We start from the raw sequence: 24,164 nt of genomic DNA on the forward strand, positions 1-24,164 counted from the left end.
TACCATAGTTGTCCCTTTTCCCTGTAGGAGTTATAAAAGGTTTACCTCACAAGAAACTGAACAGGCGATAGTCAATGTAAATCATTTATTTTACCAAGTACATTATTTAAAAATAAATACATCTGTAAGATACATCAAGGAAGATGCAAGAAGCATGTAGAAGTTATGAAATATTTAAAAGACTGGCACACCTCCATCTTTTGGCAAAACTAACAGGATACAAAAAAATACCTGTTTGATGAATATAACATTCCCTGACTGGCAGACTTAGGGTTATCTGTATCAACTCTTAAAATATTGAAAACTGCAAAAAGACCATTACAATGTGAAATTGGCAATGGTAAGGTGTGTGGGGGGGTGGGGGGGTTTGTGCCACATTTCTTTAAAAGGTCCTTGATTGACTCACACACAGGACTATTCGGCAGAAGATACGGGTGTCATGGTAACAGCTCCCACATGACAAAACAAGCCGGCCTCTCGGGCGCCCAGATAGACCTCGGGGTGACCATCTTAACATTGATCAACTGGCTCGCTAATGATGTCGAAACCTTTCCTGATCAAAACCTAAGTGGATCTGGACAGATAACTTGTCAAAAATGGATTATAGTGAAGCATCCCTTAATGTTTAGAGTGAGCTCTGGCTGGTCTATTCAGAGAGATTCACGCTGATGGTGACGAATAGCGTAGCGTGATGTTTGGACCCGCTGTGGACGGGACCATCATGCAGCTTCAATCAGCTACCAGCCCCTAGCAGTAGCTTCCATGGGGTTAAATCACACCAAGTGAGGTAAAGGGAGAGTGAGCCCATCCACAGGCCACTATACCGATATCTCAAAGCAGCATTAGGCACCATAAAACCTTGACTGTGGAACAGGGCTGTCAACTGAACCACATGAGCAGCTAAAGGGGCGTGGAGTGTTGATCTGACAAAAAGCCTGTGGATTTATCTACAGGAAAGATTTTAAAAGAAAGGCATGAGATGCTGAGTGTCAGTCTGCTTCAGAAAGCCAGGAGGGGGACCCTTTTCTGGGAGCTGACTGTTTTGCCCAGACACAGGCGTACCAGTACATGGCACTTCCCCAGGTCTCCTTGCTCAGGGCACCGCATCACCAGTCAGCTGAATGGTGAGGATGCCGCTTGATTCGGTCTGGATGAGCAGTAAGCCGGAGCTCCTGCCTGCCGTCGTGGGCCTGAACTGGACGGGCAGGTTGATGTAGTGCTGGGACCTGGGGGGAGGGGGGGGGGGGCATTAACGCTCTGCAATTTACTGCACAAACACCAGCTGGCATGCTTCAAGCCCCGCAGACTCCCTCTAAATTATGAAGTATGTAAAACATATTAATTCCCACATGGGACATCGATTCTACAGCCGATGCTGATGTTTAATCCTGCCAACAGATAACGAATCAATCCATGCCATGTTAAGAGCACACAATCCGGGTTTAGTTGCAGATCGGCAGCTGAAAATGCATTAGGAGTCACTGCAGACTTTTCTCTCTTCAGTAGACATGGAAGCAGATTATCTGTTTTTTTTTTTCCTCCTCTCTCTCCCTCTCCTTCTCTTGAGGAAGTAAATAAATCAAAAATAAATAAATAAGAAAATAGAAATAAAGCAGTCCTCCGCAGAGGGGGGGGGGGGGGTGTGGAGGGAATATAAAGAAAGAAAAAAAAAAAGGAGTCACTGCAGTCTGGAAGGTAGCTGTCAACGTGAGGCTGCAGGAGAACCGATGGCGCATTCAGCCATGGGACTGCAAGGCTGCTGGTCAGTGACCACAGCACACGTGCAACCTGAAGTGTTTCCAAACCTAAACGACGTTGCGTATAGGACTTCCTGTCACACGCCAGCCACCACAGTACCTGCAGTTTGGTACCATGAGAAACCAGAGGCCCCCCACCAAGCACAATTGGCAGGAATATCCTCTCGCTCCCAGTCTTCTGCTGCCAAACACCCGCACCAGATTATGGCGCTAACCTTCCGTTACCCAGAAAATCTGTGAGATTATCCCGAAGAGGAGCCACTCACCTTAGAGAGTATTTGCAATGCTTGATGTGGAAGGGCTCTCTAGGGCTTACGAATTTCAGCTGCAATTCAATTAGAGAAGCTCAACATCAAATCCATGCAGAGCATTCGGGGGAGAGACAGCGTACCTCATGCATCAAATGTGGTCCCATGCAACATTCTGTGCGTGAATTCAACACATCATATGACAGTTGTAGGTTGGAGCTTGTGGTTTCAGATAAACTTGCTAGTCTAGTCACTATTGACCATCTTGATGTTTTTCTTAGGGATGAAAGCTGGTCCAAAGACCACTTCTTCAGAAGATGACATGGCAGGACTGTTGCCAGACTAATCAAGTTGACCACTAAGGCAGCTCTTCTGAGAAGCATCAGTATGGATGTTAGCTATTGATACCTTGACTCACATCCTAATATCCAAACATGACTAAAGTTCATGGACAGAATTTACAGGAGATAATTTAAAGCTGACAGACAGGCTTCAGAATCTCCTCTGACTCAGGCTGAACGGAGAACACTTGTCCTTTCTTAGCAAACTAAAACATCTATCCGTTTCCCATGAGCCCCTGCATGACAGGCTATCCTCCCAATCTTAGATCTGCTACATTTCCTGCTTATGCAGGCTCTTCCCACCACCCAGAATCCTTTGGGTCATATCACATACCTCGTGAGTGTCAAAGGAGTTGTTACGCACGTGGACCTTCAAGGTGCAGGACTCACCCACCCGCGTCTGGGGAAAGGTGTACAGGTCCTGGGGTGCATAAACACCCCTCCGCTGCATCTCCTCCTGGCTGGAAGAACACACAGCGTTTCTAAAACGCCCACCTCAGACAGCCACACAGGAAGTGAAGCCATCGGCAGCTCAGAGGATGACGCCACAACGTCAGCAGAGGTTAGACCGTTTTAAATACCTTTTCCGTATCGCTAAGTGTTAGCCCCCCCACACCTCCATTTCAGGATGGGGAGAGGGAATTTGGGGTTTTTGTGACGTTTATACAACATATTCATCACACCCTGCATGAAGACAGGAAAGACTGTGTACGTTCCCCGGTTGATAAATTTGTGCCTTTGCTCACAATCCAACCCACGCAAAGCAATGATGTACAAGACAAGAACATTTGGGGGTCGGGGGCCGAGTAAGTTGTTCTCAGATGGGGTGCAATTTTTAATGGTCTCACTGAACAACTACATCTGAAGCGGATAAGGCAAGTACATGGGATGGGACGTCTAGGAATACGATCAACCTGAATGGAAACATCCAGAACCACACACTGGACAGGGAGGAACAGTGTGCAGACCCACGCTGAACTTCTTACATGCTCAGAACCCTACTAATTAAGCATTTAGGGTGTTTGTGTGTGTGGTAAAGTCACAATCTCCCTACACAGCTGTGGAACCCATTTCTGATCCCCACGCAGCACCAGCAAACCAGGTCAGACAGCCTCACACGATGACAGGAACCGGCTTCTTCTACAGGAGGCGAGATTACGGAGCCTGTGGCTCCATCATCTTACATAAAACTAAAGTCAGTTCACACCGCGGGTGTGACACCTACACTGGAGACTGTGAGCAATCACAGCTCTCTCTCTTAGCCAGTCCTGATCACAGACCTCTCCGGCTTCTTTCTGCTCTTCACGGTGGCCTCCGTCCGCACCAGGGAGTCAGCGTTCGCACTGACGGTTGCTCCAGCCTTCACGCCCTTAAGAAGAACAGAGCTTCAACAAGCATCCTCTAGGAGACGGACTCACTGACAGGTCCGGCTGCTTGTCTGTGCACCCTGGGCTCGATATTCAGCAGCAGCATCTGACACCAGGACACAATCCTGGATCAAAGTCTCACAATCCTTCTCATACATCTGTCTCACTCGCTTGTGTACAAATATCAGTGGAGTCAATGTCAAGTATTAAGATTTATAAACATAAACCTCCTTTGTGGATTCCGCTCCAGAATCTGACAACTCTCCCCAGAAAGGATCAGTGATCAACCAGTGCCCCCCTGCCCTAAAAAAGCCAAACCCACCGTTCCACAGAGCTGGAATCGAACCCTGCACTTCTTCAGGGGCTCAGCCACTGGGTGGCATTCCAAGTCCCAGAACTGGGCGTAATCGCCGGCATCTCGTGGCAGGAAGGAGACGGGAACCTGAGGGTAGACAAACACAGGAAAATATTATTTTTCACTTCGAATTATAAATGTGGTACATAGTGCGAGGAGGATTGAAATGACATTCACAGTTATGTCATCAGGAAAAGCCGCAGTGACACAGGAAGCCAGCCTGTCATCACCAAACCTCAGGATTATTAATGATCCAAAGTCAAGGTTTTGCACATTCCTGTTTATTCGATTTCATAGTGCATTTGCACAAGTGTACACTTTTAAACTAATTTCTGATGGTGACAAAGATACTTTGACTTGACGCTGAGCCACGAGCCCAGAGGCAGCCTCACCTTCATCTTCTCCCGCACTCCCAGAACTCCCGACAGGCGAGAGCACCTGAAGGTGGTGTACGTGGCCCGGTACACATCCCCACTGTTGTCCACACCCTGCAGGAAGAGTCACTGTTCAGTCCTCTCTCTCTAACACGCCACGTTCCTGGGTCGAGTTCCTGGGATTTCAACCCTCATGACTCTGGCTGAATCTTTAGATGATCCACATCGGGTTTGAACCTGCTTGTGTCACTCTGGGCCTGAGCCCTTGGTGACTTGAGTTCACAAATGAGCTCATGACAGACAGGACGGGCTCATGTGCGTCACTCTGAACACACCTTCACATACGGCGGGGCGAACGATGACAGGTACCACCGCACTTCATCGCCGGTGTTCTCCATCTCGAGGAAGGATTCTGCGAGAACACAGGCAGTGAGGACGGCCACGTTCCAGAGCTGGGTGATTCAGTACCAGACAGTAAAAGTCCAGACCAAGATTTTGTTTCAACCAACCAGATGAGTATAGAGTCACAGGGTACTCAACTGGTTGGTTGAAACAAAATCTTGGTCTGGACATTTACTCTCTGGAACACCGGCCACAGCCAATCATACAGGAGCAGTTGACAACATACAGTCACCATCCATTATCAAATGGGTCATGCCAGGCAAAGAGATACCCCAGCCACGGCCCTCACCTGAGGCCCCCCCGGACGGCGTTGCTGGGAACACCAGGGTACGGCTCTTAATCACCACCTGGGAGCACAGGGGTGACTCAGGGGAACGCCCCCCAGAGACCGCTGGTGTTTCCGCCTGCGGGGGCAAGGCAGACAGCGGCTTGGGCGAGGAGACATCTGCAGACACATCCAGGGCCAGGTCCTGGCGGATCTGAACTTTGATAAACTAAAGAGGAGATGAGGAGGAGAAAGAGGAAATCAGCACCGACTGTGAAGATTAAACTTGCACACAATGCTTACAGGAAAACTACATTTTTAACACCCCCAAAAACACTTAGAGCTTTTGTCTAGCACTGGACTACATAAACATTAAAAAAAAAAAATATCTAAGATTCACAAGCACTATATTATCACAAGGCACTTTCACGAGAACATACAGCACGAAGAGACTGAAATTATTCACATAACCAACAAAGACAATCAAATTGGCAGGTCCACCTTCTGCTGGTCACCACACTGGACGTAGATCTGTCCAGTCCAGGGCAGCATGGCAGATTTGGGGGCCAAGGACAGGTTGGGGCTGATCAGGATCTGTAGGTGACTCCTGTGTGAGAAGTGACTGCTCAGTCCTGCCCATTAAGAGCCCTGGAAACTACATCTGAACTTATCAGGATATTCTACACAGGACCACCATGGGCCCCAGGTTCAAAGCCGGGTCACACCGGTCCAGGAGAGTAGGTACGTACTTGGGTTCAACGGTCCCATGCTGGGGGGTGACGGTCAGACAGTGGGCAGGCCAGGATAACTCAAAGCGCAGCTCTCTGGGAGAGTGGTTCTGGATCCTGACATGCCTCGTGTCAGCTGCACCTTCTGCCACAGAGTGATGGATCTGTCAGTCAAACACTAACCCAATGAAAGAAAAGGCACAAAGCAGAAGTCCCGCCCCTCTCTTTGCACACATTACAGAGAAGATGCATTAGTTTGCATTACAACTTCCACTGCACACATAACCTGGTCATTCTGGGTCAGTGTATTTTAAGACCGCGTCCTCCCAAGTAATGCTAACACAGCGCCTCATTTCTGACCCCAGGTCAGACGAGTGTGGAGTTAAAAGGGGGGGGGGGGGCTCACTGATGTTGGGAACGGTGAGGACCAGCTGCTCTGGCAGGACGCTCCATGACACCCGGGGCTCAGCCGGCTGGTTCAGGGCCGAATCGGCAACACTGAGGGACAGGGGGGGGCCCTGGGGGCCCTTTACCGGCAAGACATCCAATGAGACATTGCTGATGTGACGGTCCGAGTTTCCAAAGCCACTGTGGGGGAAGGACAGTCAGTCGATTTGGGCTTTAAAGCCCTGTCCTTACAACCAAGAGACATTACCAGATACAGGTGACAGTGATACAATGCAGGACTCATCTACAGCTCAAGATACACGGTTGACTACAAAGAGGGTTATCAGTGAAAGTACAATGAGTGTGGGACTCAGATACATTAGTGCTATACATCACCAGACCCTAAGCTGGAAGAGCTTCCAAAAGATCAGAAAGTAATAGGTATAGAAAAATGATTCCCAATCCGGTCCTTAGGTACCCATAGACCGTCCCGGAGGGAGCAAAAATGTGGACTGGCTGACAAGGAGCTAGGAGGGAGCAAAAATGTGGACCAGCTGTGGGCCCTGAAGACCAGATTGGGAAACACTGGTACAGAATATCAGCGGACCCAGGCATGGGAATCCAGAGGCTACCTGTCAGACTCAGAGCCATGCCGAGGGGAGGGCCGCAAGGACTCGACACAGTCGCTTTCCCCAGAATCGGAGACGTCGACGGTGCCCAGCACGGTCAGAACCACCTTGCTCATGTTGCTGTAGAAGAGTTGTGCCTCGTTGGGCCTCTGCGGAAGGTCGTACACTGCAAACACAAAAACGTACCTGAAAACTCACAAATCTTAAAACTGGCAGATGCCCGGGAACCGCAGCTCCCACCTTCAACACGCAACACGGCTCCTTACCTTCCAGCACCTGCTCTTCACCGAGGAAAGGCTCGTCAAAGCTCAGGTCCTTCAGGAGGCCGCTGTCGGACAGCAGCTTGCGGCCCGCGTCAGGTCTGCTGCACAGGAGCCTGGGGGGAGGAAGCCAAGGTGAGAAAAACGCATGATCACAGTAAATCATGATAGAATTATATAAAAGGACTGATCGCATCTTAAAACCAAACCGAAGTCTTCCAAGCGGGGCCAGGGACCCAGAAGCCGGAGGCCGTCCTCACCAACGAGAACTCGGACAAGCACCTTCCCTGGATCGTACCTCCTGTACTGCTGGCGTGAGACCTCGTCCCCACAGAAGAAGCAGACCGTGGCCAGCAGGGCGGTGGCAGACTGGCAGAGGCTGTGCTCCCTGGACGTCGCTTTCAGCAGGATGGTCACCACCTGCAAGTATGCCCAATCAGTGCAGGCCTGGCCCTCCCCAGCGTGAGAATAGCGGGTCTATGGTCTGTAGCCCCTTTGCCGATTACTACGTAAGGACCAACTCCAGAGTCTTTAGGGCGTTTTATGTGGACTCGCTACTTTGTTCGAGCTACAAGCCGCAACCATTAGCTAATGATATAAAAGCCAACAGTTCCGGTCTCATATCCTGCCTCCATCGTATAATTCGGAACTTCTAACACTGGAGTCTTTAAGGGAACACTTAAATGGAAGAACAGCAAAGTACAGTTAGCGTTAAAGGTAGCCAGGGGTGACCCACCGTACCTCCTGGGTGCGCTCCTTGAGCACGAACTGCGGGGGCGACAGGCTGATGACGGAGGCGTCCATGCGCTTGCGCGTCTGCAGGTCGGCGTAGGCCGCAGCCTTGATGAAGGCGGCCCGCGAGCCCGTGTTGCGCACGCTCATGCACACCTTGCTGACTCCGCCCACGGACACGCCGGCCATCGTCACCACGTAGCTGTCGGACAGCTTCCGCGCCTCCTCCAAGATGATATTGCTGGTGCCACCGTAGCCTGACAAAGGGATCTGAGGGGGGTTCCCCAATGTAAAGGTGAAACAATCCACCCAAAAACACCGAAGAGATATGCTGTCATTGTGGGGGGCGGGGCATAGTTATCAAAGTGCGGGGGACAAAAGCAATAGTGTCATTAACAAAATGCTCCTCAAAATGTGATAAAAACAGAGCAGATAAAGTTAGTCCTGAAGCAAACAGCCAGAGAGCAACCCTCAGGCACAGGACCGAAGAGGGAAGGACAGGGAGACGGGCACAGGACCGAAGAGGGAAGGACAGGGAGACGGGCACAGGACCGAAGAGGGAAGGACAGGGAGACGGGCACAGGACTTGGCAGAGGCCGAGCCGCAGCAAAGTCACACCGTGAACTTGACGCCCGGCTGGGAGGAGCAGACGCCAGACTGCTTGATCTCCAGCTTGGCCAGCATGCAGGCCACGCGGGTCGGGGCGAACAGGAGGTGCACAGCCACATCCTCCCGGGGCCTCATGGTCACCTCCCTGTGCCGGCTGAGCCGCTCCTCTGGGCCAAAGGTGCTCTGGAGCTGAGGGTCAGACAGGACATAAGACAGGGAGCAGACATTTCATTCCACTACTGGATGATCTGGGGACCTTGTGGTGGAACAGGATACACAAAACATCTGGAGGTGCCTGGAAAGAAATGGGGTATCAACACCGTCGTGGGAAGAAGTGCCAAGGCGGGTCTCACCTGGAAACAGTCCTGGTCCTGACCTCGAATCAGAAGGCGCAGTTGCTGCGTGGAGCCTGGGGAGTTGTTGCGAAGGACCAGCTTCTGCTGCCTGAAATGCGACGCACACAAAAAGCAGTTGTCCCAGGAGGAGAGCGGCTTTAAATAGGACAAAAATCCCTAATACTTCTAAACAGGCCATGAGCAAGTTTCTTTTGATAACTTGGCAAGTCAGCCGACAGGAATTCAAAGGCAAACATCTGGCAGCAACGTCAGCAGCTTCATTGTTCTGGTACCCAATAAATCCTGCGAGACGGAGACGGGACAGGGGGGAACGTATTGGGTCGGCTTACTTACACAGCCCTGCCCAAGGTGACCCCTCCCCAAGCCATGAACTGTTTGTTGGAGAGAATAGGGGGAACCTCGCTGCTTTTCACGACCCCCACAGGGGGCACTTTCACCGGCGACTGACGCTTCCCAGAATCCTCTGGGGTGACTTCCCCTTTCAACATGACTTCGTACTGAGGCCCCGAGGGCAGCACCAGGATGGTGAGCATGCTGGAGGGCCAGAAGAACGGCAGATCAGCAGCAGGTGGGGTTCAAGAGAAAATAAGCAAGTGTGGAAGTGAAGGAGGAGTGAAGGAGAGGTGCTTACGTCTCCCTGAACTTCCCATCGCCCTGAGCATGGAAGGAGACCGTAACTCCCTGCTCCTCCCCCTCACGCAGAACGAGGTCCTCCGGTTTGACCGAGAAGCAGCCATCAGCATCGGTGCTCTGCAGGAAAGGCAAGGAGAGCACATGAATGACAGGGCGCTGTGGGGCACGGCGGCCGCGGGGGACGTACCTTCAGCTTCAGCTGCACCTCGATGTTGCCTGCGTTCTTCAGGGGCAGAATCTGCCTGCTGGTCTTTCCCAACGGCGCTGCAAGGTAGACGTTCTGCAGAGACCCAGGAAAATATCAAGAGGTTTGCATCCAAACTTTCCCGCGGCTGATAAACACAGAGTGCTTTTGATTTCACTTTATAGGTCAGCGGTCTACCAAGCGTGAAATTTACACCACTGTGAAAGGCTTTCAGTTAAACCACACCCCTGGGGAAAACCCCCATTATCACCTCTTACGTGACCTTTACGTGATACATTACCCTCTAATGACCTTTAAACTACAGGGGGAAATGGAAGAGGAATGTTGCACCATACTGTCCCTACCTGCATATCCTTGGGAGCGTGTACACGGGCAATGCCAGCCCTGGCCCTCAGCGGGATGCTCTTGATCACCTGACTGGGCCCTGGGCCGTCCAGCTCGATGTCCACCCGAGCAACATACTCCTCCGCTGGGCCAAGCTCCCCTGCGGCCGAGGACAGAGAGGGCCGTCAGTACCACATGCATACCAATAGGGGGCAGTCCTGAGAAACAGCGGAACTTACCCGAGCAGGGGGTGTAACGCTGCGGGGCGTGGAATTGAACCCACAGCATGAAGCTTTCTAGATTCTGAGAGAGAAAAACAACACAGACTATTTTTTAACAGCCGAGGGGAAAGGGAAGAAAACTGAACATAGGAGTTCCTAAAAAACCGAAGGAGACCAAGGCTCAAATATCCAAACCGTTATTTTCTCTGGGAAACAGGGCATCAGTGAGACTAAGGTATGGAGATCACTCACATCTCCATAGCCGGCGTGCATCACGTGGTTCATGACAGAGGGGGCCGCCAGGGGGGGCAGACCACCCGCGTTGAGCGGCCCGTCCGCCGGCGCAGTGACCGAGCTCTTTGAGAAGGTGAAGCAGCGCCAGGCGTTGGCGTTCTGCGGCACACGTGTCAAAAACAGAAGGTATTAGTGGAACGAGGTCGGTGAAAGCAGGTCGGCGCTGAGCTATAAGACAGCAGCTAGAGGGCATAACCTCGCTGCTTCAGAAGGCAGGCCATGTATACAATTACTGCTACAAGGTGTCTGGTGAGAGCTACGAAAGACTGAGGACGACTGCTAAAGGCATTAGCATGACAAGCCAAGCCAGTACATTTACTGGGCACCAGGCATGTTAGCCTGTTAGCCGGCAAACAGCCGGAAGCACGTCTAACAAAAATAGCTATGAAATGAATATAGCTGCTAGCATGCGGTGCTATACAAGCAAATGACGCGGAGTGACTAACTGCTACATTTACGCGTGGTAAGGGAAGGGGGGCGTCTCACCGCGCTGATGACCAGCCGGACGGGCACCGTGGCGCGGGTCCTGTTGACGAGCTTCAGAGGAAGGGCTTTGGCGCTGCCGCCCACCAGGTCCCCAAACGCCAGGCATCCAGACGGTCCCACGTCCACCTAGAAATTAGAGATGCACCAGTTGACCGACTATCGGAACCAGCCAGCTTCCGCTCCTAACACGCAACTGGCCGATTTTGTGTTTATTTCGGCCGATCTGGGTTCCGGTAATGTACACCCCATGCACACAAGCTGCAGCCATTTGTGTGGAAATATGTGGAAAAGTCGGTGCAAAGGAAAAGTTAATTGGGCAGGAACTAGAGCAAACACGATCTGACATGTGCATCACCTAATAGAGCATGATGAGTATCTTAAAAGAGTTGATGATGCCAAATACGCAAAAGCTTTAGCTCTCACTCATCCATGGACACTGGCCATGGATAGGCAATCTTATCCGCAAAGGGCCGGTGTGTACGCAGGTTTTGGGGTAACCTAAGAGTCCAGGTATGAGACAGGTTCAAATCCAGGTATGAGAACTCTTCAGCCAATCAGTCCATTAATTAGCAATCTAATTAAGGAGTTGCAGCAAAAACCCGCATACACAGCGGCCCTTTCTGGATAAGATTACCCACCCCTGGTACAAGCAAAGCTTTAGAAAACCCAGAGGCATGGCAGAGATGGTCAAAAAGCACAATCCATTACAAAGTAATGGAACTCATTGCATTAGACGACCAGTGGTTTTCGATGGCTTGGTTCCTGTATGCCAGTAGAATAGCACCATAGGTACAGCACTGATTGAAGTTCTGCAGCCTTACCTCAATCGAGGGGTTCTCAGCTACAGCAACGAGGACCACCCTCCTGGCAAAGACCTCCACCCGCGTTCCGGCAGCGACTGCTGCAGAGGCAGGCCAGGACGACACGCTGATAACGCATTTGTACACTCCGGCCTGGGGTGGGATGAACAGCACCTTCTGCTCCTCGGTGCTCTTGGGCCCGATGATGGTCTTGCTCTTCACAATGAGCCACTGGATGGGAAGCACGTCCACCTGCGTTTGGGACAGCACCAGCGTCACCGTCGGGCCAGTCACTGGGTAACTAAACACAGGAACTAGTGCTGAACACAACGCTCACCTTTTCGCCGTCGATGGACAGGCCGGAGACGGAGATGCCAACCTGTACCCATCGCTCGGTGGGGTTGAACATGCTCATTGTGGTCTGGGAGGCGATGCCCACACAGCATGCAGTAGGAAACTTCAGCTCCTCGGGGACGATGACTTAACACCAGAGTAAGCAGAGTTTAAGGTGCGTTACAATTCCACAGCAAGCACTGACATTACCCTGCCATGAACAGTAACGTTACTGGGGACGGACTGATACACATTTTTTCAGTTCCAATCTGATTCTGATACACAACGGTTGATACTGATACAAGAGCTCCGGTACAATATTTTATATATACACACAAACAGTTTATATTAATATTTTTAAACTAGTAAATACAGATGAAAAAATGTATGCCGAAAAATCTTTAATTAAGCTAGTAGAAACATACATAACACACTGTTCCACCTCGTTGGTACATCTTGTTTAAAGTGTTTTTGAGGCATTTTACAGCTGTTTGAATATCTTCCAAGTGAGTGGCAAATGCTTAAAAACATCCCACAATTTTTCTCCCACTGTTAACACCACTTGAAGTATTGAATGTGGATCGTCACATATAGCTGATACCCGATCCGTCTAATAAGTCTGGATCGGTGCCGATATCTCTAAAGACTGCCCTTTCTCTCTCAGAATGAAGGACTGAAAAAGAATGATAAGATTCAGTCTATTATGATGCTTGAACCCATCAAAATAAAAAGTAAGGTTTGGTTCACCTTGTTCTGCAGCCCACATGCTCAGAGCTTCCAGGTCATGCTGGCCGTAGGGTTTGCCCAGGCCAGAGACCAAGGGTGGCTGGTGGATTGGGCCAGGGTGCAGGTAGCTGCCAGGTAGGCCTGAGGCACTCAAGGGTATGGAACCAGGAATATGTCCCATTGTGGGGTTGGCACTGGGGGGCCCATAAAGTCCTGAGGCACCACCCATGTGGTATGCCTGCACAGGCAGCTCGACCCCCAGGTACTGCTGATTTAGCTGGGGACTGAAGAGTGGCTGGCCAGAATGAAGGGCCGGAACAGCAGGGGGCAGATCCAGCAGGGAGCCCTGGGGCTTGAAGCCAGCGATTGGGACATAGCGCAAATCGTCCGTGCCGAAGGCTGCCCTGGGGTACATCTCTCTGGGCCACTGCTGGGAGGCCTGGTCACTGGTTCCGGGCTGCTGGATGTTGATATTGCTGGAGTACCCAGAATCCCCTGGGGCTGCTTTCCGCTGGCTGGGCTCCGAGTGACGCTTGTGCTTCCCACCGTCTGGCACCAGACCCCTGAAGTCACACTCGCTCTGCCTGCGGGTTCCCGGATCAGGGCTCTTCTCCCGTAGGCAACAGTCCTGGTTCCTCGTTGGACCCTTCAGATGATTATAAAGGTTCTGAGTGAGGTCCGGCTCCACTGGCGGGGTAGGACTTGCCCGGACGATGGTGGTGCTCAGCGCCAGGCTGCCGTTGCCCTGAGAGACGAAGAGAGTGAGCAGCCCTGCTAATTTGTATCCTATGCTCAAACTTAATGAGACCTCAATGAGATCTCACTCTATCTGTGCAAGAAACCAGGTTTTGAACATCTTTAAAACGGAGCCTCGGCTGATGAAAGATCTGCAGATGCAAGATCACATTCTGGGGGAGGAGCTCCTGAGCCCCCATCCTCAACTCACCCTCACCTTGTGTTTCTCTGGGGTTGGCAGGCAGGTGCTGTCGCTCATGGAGACGTATGTGAGTCTGCTAAGGCTGGGACTAGAGCAGACAGACTCGGGGGACAGGGGCTCCTGGGATCGCTTCCCTGTCAGCCCTCCGACGGAGGCAGGGGAGGACGGTGCCCTGAGAGACCAGAAGGGGGCGTCAGCGAGAGGTGCCATGGCACCGAATGTCAACCTGCAGGCCAGAAGGGGGCGCTAAGAACACTCGAGTCACATGGGAAGAGGCACGGCTGCTTTACCTGCTGGTGCTGGGGATGGACGTCTGGCTTGGAGACGAGTGTGTGAGCGGGGAGGTCGAGGGCCTGAACGTGCACTGGGTCTCCTCCACGGCCGCGGCAGGCAGGTCTCGGGGGAAACCCTGCCCCTCACCTGTGTGTGTGAGTGCGAGTGTGACAGAGAGAAAGGGGGTGGGCCAATCAGAAAACCGCACGCAGGCACCAACCAGCCATTCAGTAAGAGATTAAGCAGCATTGGGCTTGGTTCAGCGACAAACGTCCTTTACCCTCACTGGAGGACATTGTAGCCTCCCCGGCAAAACAGACGTGCTTTTCTGTGGTCCCAGGCTGTGGTCCAGGGTTCTTCCCTGCTGTATTTCTGGTGACTGAGCTGGTCCTGTCCACCTCCCGACTTATACTCCTCTGCTTCTGGGAGCTTGATGTAGCATCCCTGTTAGAGGGTGGTCCAGAATATGCCCCCTGCTGGCCAGGAGAAGGTGCTGCACTGGGAGCAATCTCCATGCTGGACACGCGAGGTCTGACGGTGCCCATCCTAACACCCCCGTTCCCATTGGTGGTGTGAGACCCTGGCTTGCCTGGGGCCTCAGAGATGGCTGGCACTATCTGGGCCGGGGGAGAGGGTTCAGGCACCTGCCTGCTTGCAAGGGCTTTGGCGATGGGGATGCTGCTCCTCTTAGCACCGGCAGAGATCCCGCCAGATGGCGTGTCGCACCCTGAAGGCCAGACTTGGGCCTGCCCTTCAGGGGGAGTGCTAGTAGCCAGCTCCTCCCGTTGCAGAGGCGTGGACCTCCTGAGAGAGTCACCAAGGCAACTGAGGATATCAAAGCTGTAGGGGGAGACTGAGAGGTCGCCGTCACTGCCTGAAACCTCGGCCTTCCTCAGGTACTTCTCCATGTCCAGGGCGCTCAGCTCCCCAGCGTACATGCTCATTTGTGGCGTCCCCGCTAGGCCGCTCCGGTCTCCCTGCAGGGACATGGGGGTATCCGGGGATGCCTCTGCCCCGCCCCCCTCCTGCCTGACCTTTGCCTTGCTCCGCTTGGACAGCTCCATGATCATGGCGGCGAGCTGCGCGGGGTCGGAGCTGACTGACGCGTCGGCGATGGCAGAAGCGATGGTGCTGATACTGAGCGCCAGGTTGCTATTGCTATGGAGGGAGTCTGGGCTCACTGTCGGTGCACTTTGACTCCCGGCAGCAGGTGAGGGAGGCACCTTTAAGAGGCAGGCACAGGAGCGCATAAGCATTACGCATCCTTCCATCCAGACTCTGATCCAGGTTAATCAACCATAAACACAGAACCTTTTAACTCCCTTAACTGCCAAGTAAACCACATACAAATTTGAAAAACAAAAAACAGAAATGGCTCCGACAGACCTCAAACGTTTTTCCGACATCGCCTGGGTGCGCTTGTCCATTTTTCCCTTCTCCTTCTCCCTCCTCAAGCGTCTTGTCCAAGTCTTCTACATGTTCAACAGTGTAGGATCGAGTCAGAAGAAACATGGAAGAAAGTGGACGACTACTGACAACCAGCGCAAACCAACAGCGGGCTGGATACGTGGCGTACCTGGGGTCATGGTCTTATCGGCGTCACTGTGAGCTGAGCCCCCCCGCGAAGAGAAGTCGGAGCTTCGGATAAGCGCAAAGGGCTCCCTCTTCTCTGGGGAAGTGATGACGTAACCGAAGGAGGGCTGGGTAGAAGGGGGCAGGGTGCTTTAATCATGCAGCGATTGGTCTGGTCAGGGTAAGATATTCCCAACACCACCCCAACTAATGACCACCACTTTTCAGGAAGGATCTCCCACAAAACACTTAAACGAACTACAGAGGAAGGGTGTGATTAGAGATCAGAACTTAATCTAATTTTGCCCAGAAACCAACTGACAGAGCACTACGGAATCATCCATCCCCCAACCCTCTCACAAAAAGGCCCTGATTGGTGTGAACCCCCCCCCCCAGCCAAACTGCACCCCAAACACCGACCCGCTTGATGTCCTCCTCACTGTCTCCCAGGCAGCCCAGGGCTTCGGACCGCTGCTGGAAGAACTCGCCCAGAGACAGCCTCAGGTAGCTTTGGCTGCCCTTCTCGAAATCCGAGGACACTTGAGACACCCTCAAGAGGACGTGGTTACTGTCAGGAAGCTTCCAAGAGGTGTCCCCCAGTCCCAGGCTGGGGTCTGGGGCCACAACCTGCTCCTCCTGAAAGATTAAAAAAAAAAAAGATTATTATATACCACCCCAAACATCCATGGTAAAATGGTTCTTCAGAAAAGCCTGCAGAGCTTACCTGCATGAACTGATGCTCTCTCTCAAATTCCTCTTGATCCTCAATAATCTTATCAATGGCGTTAGCTGGCATATAAACAATCATAACCGCAAATTACCACATAAATGGTCAAAATGACAAAATCTACACATCGGCAGAAAGTGTCACTCGTTGATTCCACAGTTTCATCCACAGAGATATTCCCAAATTCTATACTTTTCCAGAAGTGTGGTAACATGTTTTGCCAAATTCTCTAATAAATTAATATCTATAACACAAGTGTTTTACATTTTGAAAGCAGTCGATATGAGCCATCATGAGCAACAATATACACAAATTAAAAATTCTACACTAGAGTACAATAGGACTGTTCTTGCACCCTAACCCTAATTCAATGAGACGGTTGTTTGCACGACTGCATCTGTGTAACACCCAGGAACATAAACACTGGCATCTGAACCGTGCAGTGCAGGGACCTACAGTGCCCTCCATGATATGAACCCAGTGTGTCGTATGCCACAGCCCCGACTTACTCCCAGAAACAAACTGCTCCCCCTCAAGCTGCTCATCCATGAGCTCCGGCACGTTGCTCCCCATCTCCTTTGCAAAGGTGGAGTAATAGGCCAGGTCCGTCACCCACTTCCCCTCCTCGTTCTGGTAAACCACACCGTGTGCGTCATTTGCCTCTGAAAAGCCAAAAGGAAATACCAGAAAAAGGCGCTGAAGATCCCCAGAGGGAAATCGACTCGTCGATAAAATAAAAATTCCTAAAATAAGAGTCCTTAAAGAACTACGGTGCCCACCTGGTTGGAAATCGAGCCCGGCGTTATCTGGGCTCCGGTCCCGGCTGTCAGAGTCCTCCTCCTGGAAGGAGCGGGAGAAGTACTTGGCCTCCAGAGAGGCCGCACAGATCTCCCCCTCACTGTCTGAAGGTTCCGGGAGAGCGGAGTTCCCACAAGGACCCCCCCGGGGCCCTGGGGCATCAGCCTCTACCTCTTCATCAGCACTATGGGGGGGGTGTACTTGGGACAAGTGGATGCTGCCCTGGGTTCCCTGCAATAGAGAGGAGATGGATGCCTCTTGGGGTCTCCCTTGCCCTGCAGCACTCCGCCAGTAGAGGGAGTCCAAGATACCATCAGCTGCAATGGCTGACTCAGTGCTGTCCATAGCATCCTGAAACAGCATTGGAAAACCAATTAGAATAAATTGCACTTAACAAAGCAACATGAATTAAATGAATGATTTTTTTAAGTTAACAGCATGTGAAAAGGCAAGTCAACTACAAACTGTCTCATTCATGGCACTTACCAAGGCCACCTGTCTGTCCAGTGTCATACTCCAGTTTACCGGGGAGACTCTATACCCTCCTGGACCTGTGTCAGCAGAACCAGCCTCTCCTGTGCCAACGGGTCCAACACGGTCCCCCATCTGAAACATCACACAGGGGAAACATGACATACATACCACTGTGGGGAAAGCATGCAAGCAAGCAAAAAAACACACAATCACATGGACTCAAACACCATCTAAAAAAAATAAATAAAATATATCAAGCTGAGTAAACCCAGAACTCGAAAGGGATTCACTTTAAATACCCAACAAGGTAACATGCAGAGCAAACATGACTTCCAGCTACAAACACACACCCATCTCACGTTATATTTCCAGCTTTGCCACTATAAAGAGCAAAGTGGGAGATACTATACCTCACTGTGTGCAAGGGCACCGGGCCAGCTGAACCCGTCATCGTCGTCCCCTCCGGTACCACTGGCTCCCACGATGCCCAGGCCACGGGTGACATCATAAGCGGCCTGAGCACCCCCGGAGGTCAGGGGGACAACTGAGACCCCGCCGTCGCTACCCTGTCCCTCCCCGCCACTGCTGCCATCGCCACCACCACCGCCGTCACCTGCCAATCAAGCCAGGCCGGCAGAGACACCGAAAAGAAACACAAACACACACAGATACAAAACTTAGTGTATAGTTCCCAATGTTCATTCAGAAACATCCAGGAGCATCAGTTGCGCCCAAAACAAAGAAAAAGGTCAATTAGAATACAGATTATTATTATTAATAATTAGAGCTGTATGGATCCATTGAGTAACTTGATTACAAAAAATCCTCGATGCAAATTCTTTGGTTTCGATGCTTCGTTTAATCCACACGATTATGTTCTGCTCAGTGATCATCATGTTTCACATGGAGGATTATTACTGTCGCACAGTGCGCTTACGCTGCATTACGTGTAGCAGAGCGGTAGAAAAAACAGTGCGCCGACACTCACATAGGGACCCATTGTAAAAAATGGCGGAGAAATTTCCAATATACTTCCGGGTCATGGGGACGGTGAATAGTTCCAAACACTGACATTCACGTCAAAGAATCACATTAATTTCCTTTGCTTACCAAGCAGTATGCTAATAAAATATTTTTTTTAAAAACGTTTGATACATTACCTATCATTAATATACTAAATATGTGGTTTTTACATGTGCTCAGCATTAGCTATTAATGTTTCATAGTTAATAGTAATTTAGGTAGCTTAGCAGCTATCGAGGCTAACATTCCCATTTCACTGATAATCTTGTCAACTACTATTGAGGCAGGATAACTTCACATATTAAGCTGTTGTGGTTATCAATGGCTTCATGATTACAGTTAGCTGAGCAGCTACCATATGAATACATCTGATTAAAATATGAGTTTACAGCTCTCCACATGTCACATGGTTCAATGTCAATTTACTACCAAATTTATGACAAAATAGCTTAAATTATTTTGTGGTACTTTATTTGCTTTCATTGGACATCTCATACGGGTCAAACGTCAGCCTTCAAAGTAAGAGTACGAGTTTCCAGCCAGGAAGTAGCAAATCTAAAAGAAACAAAGCAACTCTTTACCTGCAACAGGCGAGTTGATGACCTGGCCTTCTGCAGAGCGTCTAAACTCAATTCCCGAGCTTCCAGGTCCTTGGCGAGTGGCAGGGAGATCGTCGTCTGAGCTGCCCCCCTCCAGCCCTGGCCTGAAGCTGGGCCGGTTGCTCTCCCCCACCTGCAGCAAGCAGCAGACATGAAGAGCAGGCAGCCCAACACTGTGCTATTCAGAAAATTGCTCCCTGGGGGTTGGGTCAGAACTTCCAGGAAACCACTCATCAGAAGGAAAGCCAGTAAGACATTGAAGGATCATTTTCAAAAACCATTTATTTAATTAGAAAGCTGTGCTGGGAAGCACAGGACGTAAAACAGGCAGGCGAGACCCTCAATGAAACGCCAGTGCATCCACACAGCACTCGTGCACATTCACTCACAGCGTAAAAATAACTTTGAATCACCAGCACGTCTTTAAAGTGCGGGAAGAAACACACAGAGCATGAAACTACACAAAACTAAGGACATCTTTGAACCTGGGACTCTGAAGGTGTCAAGCCTACCTACTAGGTCACCATTTTAGTGTAGACTTTAGTGCCCTGATGATTATTTTAAATAAAACCAGTTAGGAATTTATTCATTTATACAGGTTATGGTGCGGCGTCTGAAAAGCCTGTGCTGACTTAATACCCGATCTTCCCCAGCCTTCACTCAGTCACATCCAGCCACCCTCAATGCCCAAAACCCTAGGGGGGGTGTGGGGGGGGGGGTACTGACCAGCTGTCTGGAGCTGCTGTGAAACATGTGCCGGGTCCTGGAGGCACCAGGTCGCCGAGCAGCCTCCAACTCATCCTCCGTGTCCTCGTCGCTGGCCGGGCACGAGTCCATGCCGGTGGCTGCCAGGCGGACGTGCGGCATCTGGAAGTCAACCTGCAGAACCCAATTACAACCAAACTGGGAGAGCGAAGGACACTTCAGCTTCAACACAGACTTCATCTTTATAATACACATAAAGAGCAGTTTCCCAATCCGGTCCTTGGGGACACAGACAGTCCAGGTGTTCGTTCCCTCCCAGCTCCTGGACTGGGAAACACTGACGTAGAGTACTGTGCAAAAGGAAGTTTCAAGCTATATATCTGGGTAGTAAGTCTGCATGTCCTCACAATTATAACATCTTCATCTCTTGCTCTAATGTTAATCACAATTATAGCGACCAAAATTATGTTAACAGTATTATGGGGTTATTGTAAAAATGTACTGAAAACCATCAAAAAGAACTGATACACAAACAAATGGTTTCATCGAGCGAGGGGAGTGCGACAGAGCCTGGCTTACAGCGGCCGGGATCTCCTGGCCCTCCACTCTCCCCCTCTGCATGCCAGGGGGCACCAGCTTGCTGAAATACAGCTCCAACTCATCCTCCTGCAGCGGGTCAACATCTTCGTCTAAGAAAGAAAAGCGAAACAGGCGTCACCATACATTTTACAGTACTGAAGCCATGTTCTTATATCTATAAAATGAAATATATAAAACAACAATACAATGCACACAAACACATTATCTTGGACTAAAAGTTATGCTTCAATTATGTTCATTTTGAAGCAGGGTAGCATCACTTCATTGTGTTGCATAGCATGAGAGTACCCAAAATGCACCTGTGTCGTCGCTGTTCAGGCTATCGAGGGACATAAGCTTCTCATTGGCCAGAAAGCTGGAGACGCTGCCGCTGAAGCGGTCACTGTCGGCCCCGTCGCTTGTCGCGCCGTCCTCTTCCAGCATCGTAGGGAGGGCAGGAGTGGCCTGAGGAGGAAAGGAAGAGGGGTGGTGTCACGGCAACCGCTGCGGTTTCTACAGAAGGCTAAGTCCCCCCCCCCGAAAGCGGTACCTTCAGCGTCATGTCATCTTTGCCACCGAGGTGAGACAAGGTTATCAGCCCTGTTGAGATGTCTGGAAGGAGACGTGGAGAGAATATGTTAAGTCACTGTGGTAATCTTACCAATGTGACGCTACGGACAGGAAAAATAAAGGTCACGTTGATCAGCACAATTTAAAAATCAGAATTAGAATCAGAATCAATTACAGAGCTACAGTAGACATTTGGAACATAAGTATATAAGGTGTGGATGAGGCATAAGTAAACAAGCCACAAGGGACGACTAAATGAAGGACTGCTGATGCATACCATCTCCATGGTCTACAGGGCCTCTAGGGGCCGGCCCTGACTGTGCAGGGGGCCCAGGCACGGAGGGGTTGCGCTTGGCAGCCGACTCCGATTCGTCCAGGTGGATGCTCACTAGCATGTCAGAGAAACGGTGCGCGGCAATGAAGTCGTCCACGTTGTCCCTGAGAGGTTGAGGTCAAAACCAAAAGGAAATCGGGTCACATTAAGCACCCAAACGTTGACACCTGGGAAACTTTACTTAAAGCTTCCCGAGGAACGGCTGCCTCCGTTTCTCAGGCCAAGCACAGAGCGAGCCAGTACTCACAGATCATCATTGATGCTGAGTGCGAACTTCGCTTTCCCATCCTTAGAGGACTGAGAGTTTGCGTGTGAAAGCTGCCCTCCCTCCAGGTAAGAGGCCTGGAAATCGGACACCCTGCAGAAACATACGTGAGACAGCACCATTACGCTGTTACCTAATCGTATGGCTTATAAATGACAGCTTACATGTAAACAATCTGGCAGAAGAGCACGCCACATTAAACCACTTCAAGCCAGTAAACAATCTCAACCACAATGTCACAGTCAATAGCACAGGCCTGATTAACCCTACAATTAAAACTTTGCAGGTGATCCATAATAAGTGTGAGTCAAACACAGTTCAGTGTGGAAACAGGAGGCCAATGTGTGCATGCCAGTCACTGATCCACCCTCAGCAGGCCTGCACGGCAGCCTACGCGGCCCCACCTGCTATCCGTCGCAGCTCTAATTTTAGCCACAGTGGAGGCAGCCATGGGAACCCCCAGCGTGGAGCCCAGCGTCACGTTCCCCAGGGTGGCCCGGCCGGTACTGCTCAGGGAGGCCGACAAGAAGCTGGGGAACGGCTCATCCTCGATATTGCGGAAGCTCTCCGTCATGCTCAGCACCAGAGGCTCTGAATCACCTGTCGCGCATTCATGCGTGAGCGGAGGGGGATATGAAGAAGGGCAACAGGGAGAGGCAAGTTAACAGGCTACACGATAACATCCTCACTGAATAACGAACAATTCTGCTTTTCTACTTCATTTGAACATAATTCAGCCTCTGGTCTAAAGATGAGGCCGTGATCTCTGAGACTGGACCCAGTTGCACCCCTCAGTAAACAAAAGCCCTCAGAAAAGCCTGACAAATCACAAGATGATCATGCTGACTAAACCGGAGGTCTGTGACCCACACATAGACCATTTTCAGGCGTGTTATTGCTTAACCGAACTGTATGATGCGGAGAAGACAGGGGTTTTCAAACTTGTAGTAACATTAATTACAATATCAAGAGTTTGCAACGTAAAATCCGATTAATCAAATGGATGCCATATTGTTATCATATCCTACTGCTTTAAATTAAAAGATTATTAATAACTTACTCAAATAGAAGGGAAAGTATAATTATACGTTCACTGGATGTTAAAATGATAACGATGGGAGGTGTGGGGGTAAGATCCAAAGTTGTCATTTTTACTGCATCCAAACTGAGCCAAGCCAGGCAGAGGGTTGGGGCGACATAAAAACCCTCGTCGGCCAGCCGAGGACAGCAACGTTAACGGCCAAATCCCGCCGGTACCGATCACCTCGGTGGTCGTTTATTGGGCCGTGGAGCTCACACGAACACCGCCGACTTTATTCACACACAACACCAGCAGCCTGCGAAGTTACTCCGAGAGTAAAAACTTTCCGCAGCGCACGAAAGCACGAAAACGGCCTTAAATCTCGCCGAGCACCGATTACTTACTTTAACGGCCACCACTCCGCGAGCGGAGCGAATCCGCCCCGCCGTCCGCTGCGGGATAAACGGTGCGGCGCCAGTAGGGTGCCGAATAACTGCCCCTGTCCCCCAAACCGCGCTAAACAACCGAACTGGGCACTCAAGGCAGCAAGCCCCTACGTACGTCGACAGGTTCATCCACTTCCACGCTCAAAAAAAAGTTCAAATAACTGCGGCTTCTTTTCTCTTCTTTCTCCTCTAGGTTATGGGGTTTGCAGACCAACCAAACCGCGCCGCCCGCCGGGAGCTTACGCCAGGGTGCCAGTTGTCCGGTAAAATCTTTCGCAGGAAGCCCGCGTAGACGTCACGCTGCATGGGCGGGGCGTCGAGGAGGAGAACGGCCGTCTCATTGGCGCTGCGAATTCAAGAATGTAAATTGCGACCATTGTTTGGACAATCTCTGCGTCAATCAGATGCTCCTCCGCTACTCGAGTAAGCCGTTTTTGAAAAAGCTGAACACTTTGCATGTAGTTGTCGGTGGTGAGAGCGTATTTCGCTAATCATAAAAGTGCGCTCTGGGTAGTTCGGAGAAATAGACCCAGAAATATGCACTGCCGAAATTAGACCTACACTTAATTTACTCACCAGATTTTCTGCTAGTTAAACTCCTTATGCAACTTAATGGGTTGTTTCAAAAAGTATGCACAGATTTATCACGGATCGGACTAAGGCCTTCCACTAACCACGCTTAAAAACTAAAGGGAGCATCTTTTACATATTATACTGCAGCCGGGACCTTTATCTTGTTGCATTCAGTCCTGAGATAATCAGGCGTCCCAGCTGTTTGGTAGCACAGTGCTTCCAGTTAAATGCAACAGCTGTTTAAATCCTACTCCAGGCTATACGGAAAAACACACATCTGAGCTGTATATCAAGTGTTTGGCACAAATATAAATAGGATACATGAAAACCATATACAATCTACTTTGAGGTGGAAAAAATAGTGCCAACCACTGTATTGTCTGCCCATTTTATTAGATTATTCTATAAACAATTTCTTGGAAACCTTTAAAAAGAA

The 24,164-nt window shown here is 50.6% G+C and overlaps 1 protein-coding gene across 4 annotated transcripts; it reads right to left on the reverse strand.

The window, feature by feature from the left end:
• Positions 1-70: 70 nt before the first annotated feature.
• On the reverse strand, positions 71-23,827 carry cep192 (centrosomal protein 192). 4 transcript variants are annotated; one of them, XM_072716807.1, is made up of 48 exons: positions 23,732-23,826; positions 23,271-23,501; positions 22,093-22,288; positions 21,671-21,781; positions 21,367-21,527; positions 21,070-21,131; positions 20,840-20,984; positions 20,520-20,629; positions 19,962-20,114; positions 19,218-19,368; positions 18,024-18,226; positions 17,626-17,745; positions 17,121-17,490; positions 16,851-17,003; positions 16,339-16,403; positions 16,035-16,250; positions 15,619-15,742; positions 15,429-15,514; positions 14,323-15,265; positions 14,060-14,189; positions 13,779-13,941; positions 12,854-13,577; positions 12,111-12,253; positions 11,795-12,025; positions 10,974-11,099; positions 10,446-10,586; positions 10,212-10,275; positions 9,993-10,132; positions 9,631-9,723; positions 9,442-9,560; positions 9,144-9,344; positions 8,808-8,898; positions 8,464-8,643; positions 7,855-8,115; positions 7,412-7,533; positions 7,120-7,229; positions 6,857-7,019; positions 6,244-6,425; positions 5,859-5,982; positions 5,611-5,716; positions 5,134-5,338; positions 4,778-4,854; positions 4,461-4,556; positions 4,036-4,155; positions 3,627-3,715; positions 2,681-2,807; positions 2,024-2,082; positions 71-1,226 (listed from the first exon to the last, which is right to left on the reverse strand). In XM_072716807.1, the coding sequence occupies exons 3-48, from the start codon at positions 22,260-22,262 to the stop codon at positions 1,094-1,096; spliced, it is 7,863 nt and encodes a 2,620-aa protein (XP_072572908.1). In that variant the 5' UTR covers positions 22,263-22,288; positions 23,271-23,501; positions 23,732-23,826; the 3' UTR covers positions 71-1,093. The 4 variants fall into 4 exon arrangements, with proteins under 4 accessions (XP_072572908.1, XP_072572909.1, XP_072572907.1 ...); XM_072716808.1 differs by having other exon boundaries at positions 13,785-13,941; positions 23,114-23,501; XM_072716806.1 differs by having other exon boundaries at positions 23,114-23,501.
• Between the last annotated feature and the right edge of the window lie 337 nt (positions 23,828-24,164).

This window comes from Paramormyrops kingsleyae, chromosome 9, assembly GCF_048594095.1.
Source record: "Paramormyrops kingsleyae isolate MSU_618 chromosome 9, PKINGS_0.4, whole genome shotgun sequence".
Taxonomy (NCBI): Eukaryota; Metazoa; Chordata; class Actinopteri; order Osteoglossiformes; family Mormyridae; genus Paramormyrops; species Paramormyrops kingsleyae.